This window comes from Amphiura filiformis, chromosome 12 (genome assembly GCF_039555335.1).
Source record: "Amphiura filiformis chromosome 12, Afil_fr2py, whole genome shotgun sequence".
NCBI lineage: Eukaryota > Metazoa > Echinodermata > Ophiuroidea > Amphilepidida > Amphiuridae > Amphiura > Amphiura filiformis.
In genome coordinates, this window is record NC_092639.1 from 9,479,470 (window position 1) to 9,496,417 (window position 16,948).

The 16,948-nt window shown below is 38.7% G+C and overlaps 1 protein-coding gene across 1 annotated transcript in view; it reads right to left on the minus strand.

Annotated features, from left to right (window-relative positions):
* Window positions 1-16,948, minus strand: part of LOC140165759 (gamma-aminobutyric acid type B receptor subunit 1-like) — a 61,264-nt gene that overhangs the window by 30,634 nt on the left and 13,682 nt on the right. Inside the window, 10 exon segments of the mRNA XM_072189080.1 lie at window positions 2,362-2,439; window positions 4,314-4,447; window positions 6,373-6,559; window positions 6,795-6,855; window positions 10,198-10,238; window positions 10,241-10,466; window positions 12,545-12,733; window positions 12,981-13,046; window positions 13,667-13,768; window positions 15,451-15,621. Coding sequence (XP_072045181.1) covers window positions 2,362-2,439; window positions 4,314-4,447; window positions 6,373-6,559; window positions 6,795-6,855; window positions 10,198-10,238; window positions 10,241-10,466; window positions 12,545-12,733; window positions 12,981-13,046; window positions 13,667-13,768; window positions 15,451-15,621 — 1,255 coding nt within the window.

Genomic DNA, 16,948 nt, shown 5'->3' on the forward strand with positions numbered 1-16,948 from the left:
TCCTAGCATAAGGGCGGGCGGAGCCAAAAGGCTTGGGGGCTGCCCGACCGAGGGACAGATAGAGAGATTGACTCTCTCATACCTGGTCTCCTGGAGCTAGAGGACCCAGGGGACGGAGGACAAACTCCCTGGCTGGCGGGGGCTAGGGACACTTTCTTCGCCGAGCCAGACGACTCCTGCGAAGAAGAACGGCGTTTGCGGTTCCTGTCCCTAAGCCCCTCCACCTTACGTTGGTGAGACTTCTGTAGTTTCACCTTATGGGCCAGGGACCTAGCCCAGGCCTCCTTGGACCAGTCACGGTCAATGGTGCACGGTTGGTCCGGTGAGCACGACCTACAAAGCAGGCATGCCTCATGCGCATCGTCTTTCCCAAGGAATGCCTTGCACGCAACACACTGCCGAGGTTTGCTTCTGGTCCCCAACGCCTTGGAGGGAGTACTCTCTTTAGACATTTTGATAACTACCTGTAATGGAGAAAGGGTAAGAAAACATGTAAACTCCCTCTCGTCTCCGAAGGACTGGAGGAGGGACCCCGGCGTAAGAGGAGGGGGATAAGCAAGAGTGTCAACCTCTAAGGGGTCACAGACTCCCCCAAGGGGAGAACCCCCTCCTCTACCGCCAGAGAACCCAAAACATGAAAAGGCGCACGGGATCCAAAAAAGTGAACACGAGATCCCCTACTACTGAGAGGTGCGCATGGGAACAGTTTTGACATAGGCCCCGCACTATTAAGCGAAAAAACCGCGAATTTTAAGCTTACCACATGTGCGAGGGAAAAATGAATCAAAACACCGACTACGAAAGCCAAAGTAGCCGGGACAGAAGGGGAGATCGCCAAGAAAAAATCCCGGCGACCTCCCAGTGGAATTACCAGGGGAGCCGAGTGAAAACCTATGAATATTTTACTTGGGCGGTCTCACTTCGGCCACAGAGACTACGAGAAACTAGCAAAAAAAAAACATCACAAATGGAAAAAAAATCTTGCTAAAGTTACAGAAAATATCACCGAAGTGATTACTGATACTTGCGTAACCGTTACTCGGAAATAAGCCTCACGCTGCTACGATATTTCTCAACAGAAATTGGAGCTCTTCGTAAACACGTCCTTGTTGGTCGCAAGAAACGAATTGGTGAGGGCGATATCTCGTTAGTGTTGGGCGACACCAACACCTGGGCGTTGTCATCCCCGTTCTTCCGGGGTGCCAAAACCTTTTCTGTGGTACAGGGGTTTCTTGTGGTCCCAAACTTCGTTTTGTGCATAGATCAGGTCGTGGGAGGTAAGTAGAGGGTGCGCAGTGTATTTACTCCACCGGAGCTATATACGGAGGGGAGTTTCAGCGCACGTATATAATATTTCTTACTTTCAAAGTTATTTTTTTAAACATGTTTTTTAAACATGATACTTGATGCGCCGAACTGACTCTAAACATATAGGCCTAAATAATATTACTTACTTTCTACCATAATAATATTAAATCATAACAAAGAATCGTGCGCCGAAAATCCGTCCGTGGATTCCCTGCGACCGTGCGCAGAATTACTCCACCGGAGCTATATACGGAGGGGAGTTTCTGCGCACGTGCGCCGAAAATCCGTCCGTGGATTCCCTGCGACCGTGCGCAGAATTACTCCACCGGAGCTATATACGGAGGGGAGTTTCTGCGCACGGGCGCCGAAAATCCGTCAGTGGATTCCCTGCGACCGTGCGCAGAATTACTCCACCGGAGCTATATACGGAGGGGAGTTTCTGCGCACGTGCGCCGAAAATCCGTCAGTGGATTCCCTGCGACCGTGCGCAGAAATACATATAATATTTCTTACTTTCAAAGTTATTTTTTTAAACATGTTTTTTAAACATGATACTTGATGCGCCGAACTGACTCTAAACATATAGGCCTAAATAATATTACTTACTTTCTACCATAATAATATTAAATCATAACAAAGAATCGTGCGCCGAAAATCCGCCCGTGGATTCCCTGCGACCGTGCGCAGAATTACTCCACCGGAGCTATGACGGAGGGGGTTTCAGCGCACGTGCGCCGTAAATCCGTCAGTAGATTCCCTGCGACCGTGCGCAGAATTATTCCACCGGAACTATATACGGAGGGGATTTTCAGTGCACGTGCGCAGAAAATCCGACTGTGGATTCCTTGCGTCCACCGTGCGCAGATAATCCACTATCGGAAGTTCTGCGTAGGGGTCGCAGAAGCTCCACTGGTGGATAGCTTACATAACTCAACGTCGGCATCAAATCCTGGCAATATGTCACGTGGTCCATCATGGATTTTACCTTACATACATAATTATTGTAAGGAATACACCTTTATTATTCGATTTTCAGTTCAACATGAAATTTACCTGGCCACATGATCTGTGACAGCCATTGCAAGTCGTCATTAATAACGTTATATAATCCAATGCGGCGTTCACGTAGATCTAAAACAAAGGACAGTTGAAACAAAGCCAGAGGTTAAGAGGTGAACCACTGTGCAGGTAAAATGTCAACACTTCACAAAAAGTAACTGAGGCTTTACTAATACTGCTATAGCTTCCAAATCATTAATTGTATTCAAGATATTTTAACATAGAATAAAAGGTGGCTTTTATACAAGCATTTTGATACCCAAATTGCCAAAATCCGAATGTAAAAGTTGCAGTAAACTTTATTGGTTTAAATGTAGCGCGAAGATAATGGCGGGTTTTAACCATTTATCGCTTTTAGTGCAACTTTCAAATTCGGCTGTGTTGTCAATAACGAACAAATGTGGGTGAATGGGGTATACCTTTGATACGAGGGCCAGTCAAAAAGTTGGTAGAACTCGGTATGTTACTTTGTCGCACGGTATTGAATTTGGTCTCATTTGAAAGCTTGTTCCTTCAAAACATGACTACAAAGATATTATATTTTTGCATCACTGTATATGGGCAGGACACTCTTCAGAGGAAGCCTACCTCCATGAATTCACAGGTACTACCAGAAGTGAATACAGGGTCATCATGGAAATTTCTCCCGACTGTGGTGAAAACTCAAATAAACTTTAACATTGTACAGTTGTTGTAAATGGTAATGAAGTCCTTGGTAGTCAACAGCAACGAAATGGTTCTTAGAGTTCAAGAATGGAATAAGCGTCCTTGAAGATCATCCAAGGTCCAAAAGACTTGCTGACGTCACCACTAATGATATACGCGCTGGTACAGTGGCATTGATAATGAATAAAGAGCCAAATAAGAAAGGTGAGATAGCCACAAAATATGACAACTCTGATGAATGTGTTTTCAATATTAATCCATTAACATTTGGGTATCCCAGGGTGTATTCTAGATGGGGTCCCAGAATCTTCATGTACAAAATTGATACCAGTTGACATATTCAGGTCCACACCTTCTATACACTTAGAATGAGGACCAACGCAAGTTTAATCTATATGTGGCTAAAGGTGATAAGGCATACATTAATCACTGGAAATATAGGTGAATTTAGTGGAAGCACCTGGATCTCACACCCCTAAGAAGATCATCACTCGGTCACCGTAGTGCAAGGACTTCATCGCTGTTTCTGAGATGCAGGGATAGTCTTGATGACAGATCATTTGCCAAATGAAAGTACAATTATAGGCTTATATCATACAATTTTTATAGCAAAATTGAGGCAAGCCATCGTGTGAAAAAGGTTGATGGTAGGAATGTGGCTGTTCTCGGATTGTGTCCTGTACGCTATTCTTAGTTTGTCAAGCTGCCATTCACGACAGAGGGGTCAGTTAATTAAACTAACCATATTGTGGTTCAGGTATGGCCTTCAGTTAGTGAAACCTATTTTAGAATTTTAAGTCCTACCTTCATAATACCAGGTTTGCTGGTGATCAATGCTGGTGAGTCTTCACTGAAGAGTGGCTCAATGAGCTATCGGAAGACTTCCATTTTGTTGACATAGAAGGTTTCAAGAAAAATTGCGACGGGTACATTAAGGTATGTATTGACCATGCTCAAGGGAGAGATTGAAAGAAATTGGCTAGTACTCTTTCAAGTACCTTGTTCTACGAACTTATTGACCGCCCCTCGTACCTTTCTTTCTATGCTAAAATAATGTGAATACATTATTAATGATCATGATGATTCTGTAGCAAAATATAAGCGCTTAATGAAACTTCACTAACAGTCAGCTATTATACGAGTCATCAAAAACAAGTTGAGTTGTCATAGGGCGAGTCGGAACCGTCACTAGAAATTAGGCGAGTCGCCGAGTCAGTCACACCATTAAAAAGTTATGACTTGTTACAATGTTACTGTGCTAAAAATGACAGTTATCTTACCTCCTTCTTTCTGACATATAAATGGTAGTTTAGACATGCAGGAGATCTGGCTGCATTTGCCATTTGACATGAAGTTAACTGCTGGGCAATCCCCACTTGTAGTGTCACATGACGTATTACTTGATTTCCCTATCCTATGATAAATTAGATGCACGTAACAAATCGTTGGCAAGAGTGAAACACATATACATCCAAACTCCTAAATATGCACATCCACCCCACCCTATTCACGTTCACCCCACCCACTCAACACACACACACCCCCACACACCCCACACACACACCCCAACAAACATTATGGAGGTACGATACGACGTATAAGAAGTATGTCATGTAAAATCCAAGAGTACGTCAAACAATGTCCGCAATACCTAATTAACATGATTACCTTTAATTTGTTTTTAAATACAAAATAGCAGACCATCTCTCGCACTTCTCCCTCTCACCCTCCCAGTCCCTTCACTCACACCCCCTTCACTCTCTCACACGACAAACACCCCAGGCCCACACCCCACATCCACACTCCTACATAAGCCTACTCCCCCAAACAATCAAATATGACCTGCTATCACGAAATGAGCGTAAAGTCGCAAGTTGGTAGTTTTGAGACATATTATTAGCTGCTGAGTTGATGTTCTTTATTTGTCGCGCACCTGTACAAGCCACTAGTATGTCCTTCGTGAATGGTCTATTGTGCCTCCATTAACCCTAACACCCAACCCTGCTTTTTGATATCGGAAGTTAAAGAAGATACGAAAAAGGAGAGAAGATGAACAAAGAAGTCACTTGGCACCCCGGGAATCGAACCTTAGACCCCTCGCATGCCAACCACACGATCACGGACCGGTAGCTACACGGGTAACGCTGCCCCGGGCAGCAATTCCGTGAACATTTAACACTTAGGGTGATTGCGTCATCGCAGACCCTGGGATTTACACATGCGCAGATTTTTTCATCGTGGTCATGATGCAGTCATGTCTACAGTAGAATTCATCTCGACCTTTGCAGGACTTAAACCCCATTAAAAGCTATTAAACCAAGATAACACTTCATTGAAGCAGCTCAACTGATTAAATCAGATCTTCTCTGGTTGTGTACAAGTGTCTGTTTTCAATGTGCGACATCGCAATAAAGCTGGTATTACAGCTTCAGTTGGGTAACCGATTATAAAGGAAACGAAAGGAAACAATGGTATGTGTACCATTGTTCACGAAATGAGACAAAGACCTGCTTTTTGTCAACCAGCATTCTTCAAAATGAGCAACATAATGATTATTGACTTAACACAGTTTGGAAATAATTTCTTCATATTTTTGGTGTTATCTGTCGTTTACATATCCTTCCTAAAACACAAAAGTGCGACCCTCTCCAAACATCTAAATTAGCTAAAAATTTAGGACATGTTACAAAACTTTATTTTCTAGAACCTATTTAGAATAATTTAAATGTAGCTTTTACCGTTTTTTTGTGGCATCCTTCAGAAGTGAGCGGTCCGATACCAATATTTTCGGTCAAATCTCCATTCAATTAACACGGGGAGTTGACTAGCTATGAGCTAGCTATGCCTTGCCCTCACTCATATTTTACAAAAGTGCGACCATTTCTGAACATCTAACCTAGCTGTAATTTTAGGTCATGTTAGAGAAATATATTTGCTAGAAGTTTTGGAGAATAAATAAAATATTGGCTGGTTATTTTTCACACAGTGATGTTAACTAGGCAAGTGTCCATTCTCCCAACATACATCATTTGTTGAGGTCACACGTCAATGGTGAGAGCACTGTGTATTGTGTATAGGAAAACGGACAGTAACTGCAGTATGTATTTTGTGGTATTTATGGGTGTTAGGGTTAACAAAGGACATACAGGTATACTATGGCTTGAACAGGTGCGTGTCAAAACAAAGACTGCCAGCGCATTAACCGGAACATCTCGAAACTACTAACTTTAACTTGCGACTTATCGCTCCTATCGTGGCAGCACGTCACAAATGGTCAATTAATGTATTGCTGTCATAATCTGTTTTCATCTGAATTTAGAAATAATCGAATCATTTTACCATGCTTGAGATAGATCTGGGTCATTTCCAATGATACCGATAATAAATTGTATTACATTGGTGTTCATAGGTGCAATTTCTGCTTCCAATTCTTGACAAGATAATTCAGCTTCAGACCAAAATACAGGCAAGTTGATTATTTTGTAGCAATTGTTGTTGTAAAGGTACCAGTCGTCTTCACAACCCACTATGTAAAAATATATAAATGGCAAATTAATATTGTATGAATATAGCAATCCTAAAGTTTATGCCTTAAAAGTCACGAGCTAATGATATGAAGATAATGATGATGATGATGATGATGATGATGATGATGATGATGATGATGATGATGATGATGATGATGATATTGATGATGATGATGATGATGATGATGATGATGATGACGATAACGATGAAGACAATGTTATGTAGCAATTTACCTTGCAGTTGTTCTATCTGAGTGATTCCAACGCGATCTCCATGTTTAAAAGTCACAGGCCCCTAAAAAGTAAATTAGACGACGCAATATTCCATATTAAAATATAAATCGATCAATCTTAACCAATAATTTCAAATGTTTTTGCTCTGGCCACAGATTTGGGCATCAGAAGTCCTCGTATTTTGACGAAAAAAAATAATAGGCATTATTGCCTTCGATCCTTGCCTGATCTATCTGATCAAGCTGATTTGAATAGGTCTATAATAAAATAAACAATATATGTCGCATTTTCAAGCGGATTCAAAGCGCTGTAATTTCGCTGTGTGGTGAATCATCACAATCAGATCGCATCAACTAGGCTGGTTGCAGCTGAACCTGGCGCAAACCTTGGCTATTCGCACTTAGATTGTAACATCCACCCATTTTCTGCAGCGCCCCAAATTCCATTGGGTGATGGAAGTTTTTTGATAACCAAACAACTGATCACCGATTTTGAAAACAGGAGGAAACCGGAGATCCCGGAGAAAACCTGTAAGAGCGAGCATGGATCGGGATCAACCAAGTGCACATACAGGCCTTGGGAACGGCCGGGGCTTGAACCTGAGACCTCAGTGGTGCAAGGCGAGGGATGGAACAACCGGTGCGCCAACTCGCTCTCCATCTGATCTATGATCTGATGAGTGCAAAAGACGATTCATGACATGATGCAGTCATGTCTACAGTAGAATTCATCTCGACCTTTGCAGGACTTAAACCCCATTAAAAGCTATTAAACCAAGATAACACTCATTGAAGCAGCTCAACTGATTAAATCAGATCTTCTCTGGTTGTGCACAAGTGTCTGTTTTACATGTGCGACATCGCAATAAAGCTGGTATTATAGCTTCAGTTGGGTAACCGATTATAAAGGAAACGAAAGGAAACAATGGTATGTATACCTTTGTTCACGAAATGAGACAATGACCTGCTTTTTGTTAACCAGCATTCTTCAAAATGAGCAACATAATGATTGTTGACTTAACACGGTTTGGAAATAATTTCTTCGTATTTTTGGTGTTATCTGTCGTTTACATATCCTTCCTAAAACACAAAAGTGCGACCCTCTCCAAACATCTAAATTAGCTAAAATTTAGGACATGTTACAAAACTATATTTTCTAGAACCTATTTAGAATAGTTTAAATGTAGCTTGTACCGTTTTTTGTGGCATCCTTCAGAACGGAGCGGTCCGTTACCAATATAGCTCAATATTTTCGGTCAAATCTCCATTCAATTAACACGGGGAGTTGGCTAGCTATGAGCTAGCTATGCTTTGCCCTCACTCATATTCTACGAAAGTGCGACCCCTTCTGAACATCTAACCTAGCTGTAATTTCATACTGCAGTTACTGTCCGTTTTCCTATACACAATACACAGTGCTCTTTCCCATTGACGCGTGACCTCTACAAATAGCCCTACGTTACAAGTATGGGGATATGACTAGTTAACGTCGCTGTGTGAAAAATAACCGGCCAATATTAAAAGTACTCTTCTAAAGTTCTAGAAAATATAGTTTTTAACATGTCCTAAATTTTTAGCTAATTTAGATGTTTGGAAATATTCGTACTTTGGTGTTTTAGTTAATGTTATAGGTAATAGTACATTGCCTGGTTAACGTCGCTGTGTGAAAAATAACCGGCCAATATTAAAAGTACTCTTCTAAAATTCTAGACAATATAGTTTTGTAACATGTCCTAATTTTTAGCTAATTTAGATGTTTGGAAATATTCGTACTTTGGTGTTTTAGGAAGGATATGTAAACGACAGATAACACCAAAAATATGAAGAAATTATTTCCAAACCGTGTTAAGGCCGTGTTCTGAACTCGCCACCCTTAGCGTTACATGACAAATATTATGAATTTTTACACCAACCGGGTTTCTAATTAGATTATCTCGACAATCATCAACCCTAAACTAGCAAAGGTATACATTTTGAAAAGCTGAAGGCATAAGCAATTCAAATATATACATTTCAACTCATTATACAGGGTGACCTGTAAGTTATACAGGGTGGAATAAAAAGATTTTGATAAAAAGGGTCACTCAATGCATTGCTTATTACCAACTTACAGTAATAAACTGGAAGTAAACAACATTCATTTGGTTAGAGGATATGGAGAGCCAACTGACTTTGGAACAAACCAAAATCACAGCTGTTTGGTAATCTAGGAATATTGGGTGTCCCAAAGTATGTTAGATTTTTTTACAATTCAACATATTTTGAACCTAAACATTTTCCCCCTAACCCATACAGAAAAAATGTGTCCATATTTAGATTCCTCGTCAAATTTCCCTTCAGAAAATCTATACTTTGACTATGATAGGATAAGTAATTAAAATTTTACAGTAACTTTTAGATTTTGAAGACATCTGCATTACTTACTACAGTGTTTAATATGACAACGGGTAGTTTTGTATGGAAAAGTTTGTATTTTCTAGACTAAACCAATCATAAATTATTAAAAACAATTAGTAGAATTGTTTAGCTGTAAGGCCATGAGTGTTTTAGATGCTAAATAGAGTCCAAATCCAATTTACAGCCTTTACTGAAGCAGATTACGCACTAAAAATACCAATCCCATAGAGTTTGTGTGTACCACATCCCCCACCACCACATCCCCCACCACCGCCACCCTGCCCATTCTAAATTCTATGAAGCACAGTGTCAGTATTAAAAGGTTCAAGTATTTCTTTTTACAGGGTTGAAAGTGCATTTTATTTAGCAATAAAATGAGACCACAAGCATGACACTACCTTCTTGCTTGACAGAGATATCATCATTTGTTTTGAGTCGACTTTGGCAAAATGTAACGTCGGTGGCGAGCTCAAGACACACGACCTTAAGTCAACAATCATTATGTTGCTCATTTTCAAGAATGCTGGTTTACAAAAAGCAGGCAATTGTCTCATTTCGTGAACAAAGCTACACATACCATTGTTTCCTTTCGTTTCCTTTATAATCGGTTACCCAACTGAAGCTATAATACCAGCTTTATTGCGATATCGCACATGAAAACAGACACTTGTGCACAACCAGAGAAGATCCGCTTTAATCAATTGAGCTGTTTCAATGAGTGTTATCTTGGTTTAATAGCTTTTAATGGGGTTAAGTCCTGCAAAGGTCGAGATGAATTCTACTGTAGACATGACTGCATCATGTTAGATCATGTTAGAGAAATATATTTGCTAGAAGTTTGGAGAATAGTTAAAATATTGGCCGGTTATTTTTCACACAGTGATGTTAACTAGGCAATGCCCATATACCTATAACATACACTGTTTGTAGAGGTCACGCGTCAATGGAGAGAGCACTGTGTATTGTGTATAGGAAAACGGACAGTAACTGCAGTATGACCCACTTACCGTTACACCAATGAAGTTAGTCTCATTCAAATTATCGAAAACATCTGTGCCAGCTCAGTATCATCATAATTGAAATCTTCGAGGCGTCTCGTTGAATTATCTGAAAATCGCTTTGCTTTAAGGCTATTCATTGTCCTATTTAACATTAAGGCTATGGCCCAGGCTGCGTCGTAACCGTAAGGTGCCAGCGTATTCCAATCGTAAGTACTGTATTGCGGCAACTTTACAGAAAATCTGTTTCTTAATCTTGTTTCGTATTCAGCTGACGTCTGTTGGAAAGAAACGTAAAACCATTTCAGTTATATTGTTCTTTACAAATCATTTCGAGATTCTAGATAAAGAGGTAAAATGGTCAGAACAAATGTTGCAAAGTTTTGTAGGTAGAATGGGAAACTCGACCATTAACACAAGTTCTTTTTGTTTGGAGTCCAAATAACTCTTCATTTAATAGGTATAGCTATAAGAGGTGTTGGGTACATGGTCAGGTGCTATAAACAAGGCATACACTAAGTCCAGCCATGGGTGTTCAGGTGAAGTCAAATCAATTCAAGTGTAAGCAGATCAATACTCAAGTCAATCATTCTATCTGTACTCCAGTATATCATTATAAATGTTGAACACTATATATTCAGATCATCCAAGAACAGCATCAGATGATATCATAGCTCAGCATGATCACCACATTTCAATCAAAAGAATGATGTGCTTTCTCAAAGTGCAACACACAGTCAAAACTGGTGAAAAACAGACAGATGTTTTGGACTTATAGTGCCTTGTTTATAGTACCTGACCATATACCCAACACCTCTATACTAAAAATGAATAGTTATTTGGCCTCCAACCTGATATAACTTGCCTGTTACACGGCTCTTACAAGAGCCCTGTAACAGTGCTGCCTCAAACGTCATGATAGTTGAGTAATATGTGATGCGATCAAGCAAAATCAGTCGGAACTCGGAAATATTAAATTTTCAGTTTCTTACAGGGTAGTAAAAAGCATTTACAAACTGCATTTTGCAGAAAACTCCATTCAAATTGAACAACCAGTTCTAAAGATATATAAGCATAAGGTTAAATACCACTAATTATGTATTACACAGGTTTCAATGGGAAAATGCCTAATTTCGGGTGGAATTTTCTCATATTCAGAACTCTCACAGTTCAATGCCACTAATATCAGGTGAAACTATATGATTTAGATGCCAAATGATCAAAAATTCAACATAGGTTGACCTGAGACTTTTCTTGTTTTAACTCATTGAACCGTAAACACCTTAAAATGACAGTGCGCCCTCGAAGCTGAAAGTTACAATATGATAGGGCGAATATTTACTAAAAACCGAAGCCGTGCGTATGAATTTTGGTACTATTACAACAAAAATGTCATATAATGAAAGAAAATGTACCATTTTGAAGCATCAAACTCTAAAAAGTACTTTTTTGGCTATATAACTTGATCAATTTCAGCGATTTTAATGTAGTCTTTTCGAAAACAAATAGTTACTCGTCGTATTTCAATGTATCGCCCAGGCCTATTAGTGGTATTTAACCTATAGAGTTTCCAAAACAGGTGAAAACAAAAGGAAATATTTTCTTTGTTTGACTATATCTCAAAGTTAATATTTCACAGTTCTACCCGACTGATTTTGCTTGATCTCATCACATAATTTGAATTATTACAAGTAACTTAGGCCATGCGGTTGTAATTATCATTTTTTAGATTTCGAAAAAATACAATAATGGCGTTCATAAGCACATGCATGTTTGACTTTAAAAGGCCTTGGTATTTTACATCTATTGTGATTGATAATAAACATTAGCATGGTGGACTGCAGTAAGTATCAATTTGTCGGGTATTTTTGGAGATTCCAATAATTCTTTATGGCTTCTTCCATAAAATCTCTAATCAGCTAATACGCAAATTGTTTTCAGGAGTCCTTTTATCTTACTTGAACCACTGTTGTACTTAAATTCAGAGAACAATGCAATCGAACACGTTTGATTACATTTTTATTTTCATTACTTCGCTAAATTACGAGTCTTTGCATTAATTTCTTTTCATATAGCTTGTACAGGCAGTCAAAAACTCATTACTTCACTTTAGAGTAAAGAAAGTCCGCTATGTTGGCAATTACCAACACTTACCAATATAGCGTTGACTTAATAATGAGCATATAATTGCATTACCCTGGCTATTTCGGCAACAAATTGTGTTTTTTATAAACACCCTGTTATGAATGAACAATAGCAATTTGCTTTACGAGTAATAATGGTCAGATGTTACTTTTGGATATAATACAATAAAATTACAGCACTTAACTGTTAGTACAAGTTGCGTCATACTTACAATATTTGCGACAGTGACAACATTTGGGTCTCCAAGTTGCACACTTTCCACAGATACGTATCCATCTACAGCCTGTCTCATCTCTGTTTGGTTGCAATCCACGTCTTCAACTTCCCACCATTTATCACTATACCAACCTATTAACAGCCACACGTAGCCGTTCTCAGCGGTTATACCTTGTTTGTAAGCCTATAATACACAAGTAAATAAGTGACAATGACCATTTTTTAATTGCATGAATATTGAACAACATAAAAAAAATAACGTTCTCCAATTTAATGGACATATTTTTGACTTAAGTTTGTTAGAAATGATGCACAAAGGCAACGCAAAAGTGTCAAGACTACTTATTTAATTACAATGAGCAATGGAAGTTTCTTTGTATCGTTTTATATTCTTCTTTGCGTTTCAACTCACCACATACCGATCAACATACCTCACAAAAGACCCGTCTAGCTTTTGTCTCGTACATATTTGACACTATGATCTTGGCATCTTGATTCTAGGGAAATAAAATAAACAAATACAAATTAACTTTGTAAATCGGTCAAACAATTAATAAATACGTTTTGTTAAAAATTGTTTGATAGTAACTGTTTTTAAACATTTATCTTACGTTTTGTCAAGAAAGTCATCAAATTGATGTTTGTAAATTTTCATCAAATAAAAATGTTGACCAAAAATCACATTTTTTGACCAAAAGTCATATTTTTACCAAAAATCACATTTTGAGTTTGACTAAAAATCACATTTTTTTGACCAAGAATAACATTTTTGACCAAAATTACCCAAATTCAATTTTTTGACCAAAAATATATAAAAAATCATATTGTGGACCAACAATAATTTATTGTTGATTAAACGTAAATTTGGCAAACATTTGTAAAACAAATAAAAGATGATTAAAATAAAACGTTTGACAAACATTTTGCTCCATAAACATTTGACAAACGTTTTAAAAAAAACCGTTTAAATCCTTATCCGTTTGACTATAAACGTTTGTCAAACGTTTGGCGAAAACAGCTGTGTATGCTTGTAAATGGCACCGACCATGGCAACTTGATGAATTGTTTAATTTCAATTAATCAATTCGATATTGTAGACTGAATAGACCTAACTTACCTTGAGATTTAGCACCTGATTATGCGGGTTTTCGGCAAAGCTTTCCGAACTTATAAGAGTGATATTTTGCTGTGTAAGCAGGTTATGAAGATCGTCAATTGCCTGAAAGGAAAATAGAAGCACGGGTTCATCAAATTTCATTTTTGTGACCATCGTCGTCATCGTCATTATCGTCATCGATATCTTAATGTCTTTGTCCTTCATTTTCTCGTTAATCTTTTACGTCATCTTATCGTCGTAAAGTAATAGGGTTTTTCTTGAAGATCGTTGTAATCGATCACCATCAAAGTTATCATTATTGTTCGAGATTAACAACAGCAACATGGTCAATAGGAGCCAACAATAACGAAACAAAAACATCTACAATGTACTACTAATCCGGGACTAAGAAACAACTAATCCACACATGATGCAGTCATGTCTACAGTAGAATTCATCTCGACCTTTGCAGGACTTAACCCCATTAAAAGCTATTAAACCAAGATAACACTCATTGAAACAGCTCAACTGATTAAATCGGATCTTCTCTGGTTGTGCACAAGTAGCCTACAAGTGTCTGTTTTCATGTGCGATATCGCAATAAAGCTGGTATTCATAGCTTCAGTTGAGTAACCGATTATAAAGGAAACGAAAGGAAACAATGGTATGTGTGGCTTTGTTCACGAAATCAGACAATGGCGTGCTTTTTGTAAACCAGCATTCTTGAAAATGAGCAACATAATGATTGTTGACTTAACACGGTTTTAAAATAATTTCTTCATATTTTTGGTGTTATCTGTCGTTTACATGTCCTTCCTAAAACACAAAAGTACGACCCTCTCCAAACACCTAAATTAGCTAAAAATTTAGGACATGTTACAAAACTATATTGTCTAGAATTTTAGAAGAGTACTTTTAATATTGGCCGGTTATTTTTCACACAGCGACGTTGACTAGGCAATGTGCTATTACCTATAACATTAACTAAAACACCAAAGTACGAATATTTCCAAACATCTAAATTAGCTAAAAATTTAGGACATGTTAAAAACTATATTTTCTAGAACTTTAGAAGAGTACTTTTAATATTGGCCGGTTATTTTCACACAGCGACGTTAACTAGTCATATCCCCATAGTTTTAACGTAGGGCTATTTGTAGGGTCACGCGTCAATGGGAAAGAGCACTGTGTATTGTGTATAGGAAAACGGACAGTAACTGCAGTATGACCAATGTTCTTACGTGTGGAGCAAACACTCTTATAACAAGGCTTTTAAGCCTGTCAGTAACTTCTGGTTTTTGACAAATTTCATTGTGCAAGGACACCATGAGCACTGTTGGTAAATTGATCTGTTATCACTTAAGTAAGGTACAGAATCTGTTATCACTAAGCACCTTTGCTAGGAGGACGGTGTGGCGGTTATTGTTCACTCGCCTTGCACCACAGTTTCCCGGGTTCAAGCCCCGGCCGTGCCCAAGGACTGTATGTGCACTTGGTACCCCGATCCATGCTCCCTCTAGCAGATTTTCCCGGGAATCTCCTGTTTCCTCCTGCTTTCAAAATTGGTGATTAGTTAATTGGTTATCAAAAGCTTCATTCACCCAATGGAATTTGGGGAGCTGCGCAGATAATAATGTTGGATGTTACAAATTAAGTACGGATAGGTTTGCGCAGGTTTCGGCTGCAAGCGGTCTAGTTGATGCGATCTGATTGTGATGATTCACCAGTTGCAGCGAAATTTTTTATTTTTTTATTTACTAACTATATTACTCTATTAATGAGCTTCCATTGTTTTGCATGCTTACCAATGAAAATAATTCGTGATTTTCATGAATCGTAGCTACTCTTGTCCAATTGAAATCTTTCATAAGCCTTATACGAGCAGGATTGTACATTGCATCAGGCATATAGGTTCGATAAAAATACGGATATACTTCTCTATTCGACAGAGCTGAGGAAGATGCGGCGTAAGACATCTACAGAGTATATGATGACAAACAAACGGATACAATATTTATCATATCAATTAAATATTACCATGCAGGTCTATCATATTCACATTATCGGCCATTTGACGGTGAGTGACAAGCTTATCCAAATTCTTGAGGACATCTACACAAATGCCACAGCCAAAATCCACATTGAAAACGATGTTTCAAAAACTATCCGAATTCAACGTGGTGTGAGACAGGGAGACACAATATCCCCAAAAATATTCACCACAGCAATGGAAGATATATTCAGAAAGCTGAACCTACAGGAGAGGGGGATCAACATAGATGGTGAGAAGCTAACAGATCTGAGATTTGCAGATGATGTAGCTTTGGTGACAACATCAGTAAAGGATATGGAGGTCCAGTTAAATGATCTGAATAAAGGAAGTAAAAAGATTGGACTGAACATACACAAGGGCAAAACAAAAGATATGACAAACCACCAGTCAGAGGATGTCATTGTAGTTGAAGGCGATGTTATCGAAATGGTGAATGGTTATAAATATCTCGGCCAAACAGTGAAGATGGAGGACAACACCAGGGAAGAAGCTTTGATCATATTAAAGGCAGGTTGGAGTTACTTTGGAAGATTCAAGGACATTCTATGTGATAAAAAGTTACCAATGTATCTAAAAAGTAGAATGTTCAACCAGTGTGTATTGCCAACAATGACATATGGGGCAGAAACATGGACAACAACCAAGTACCTGGAACAGAAACTACAAACAGCCCAAAGAGCAATGGAAAGGAAGATGCTACACATTACCTTAACATGCTTAAGGTATAAAATTAAGAACACTGAAATAAGACGTCAAACTCAAGTCAAAGACATTATGGTGAAACTCAAAGAAGCGAAATGGAGATGGGCAGGTCACCTGGTACGAAGGAAAGATAACAGATGGACTAAACGGCTAAGGTCGTGTGTCTTGAGCTCGCCACCAAAAAAGGTGGCGACGTTACATTTTGCCAAAGTCGACTCAAAACAAATGATGATATCTCTGTCAAGCAAGAAGGTATTGTCATGCTTGTGGTCTCATTTTATTGCTAAATAAAATGCACTTTCAACCCTGTTAAAAGAAATACTTGAACCTTTTTAATACTGACACTGTGCTTCATAGAATTTAGAATGGGCAGGGTGGCGGTGGTGGGGGATGTGGTGGTGGGGGATGTGGTACACACAAACTCTATGGGATTGGTATTTTGAGTGCGTAATCTGCTTCAGTAAAGGCTGTAAATTGGATTTGGACTCTATTTAGCATCTAAAACACTCATGGCCTTACAGCTAAACAATTCTACTAATTGTTTTTAA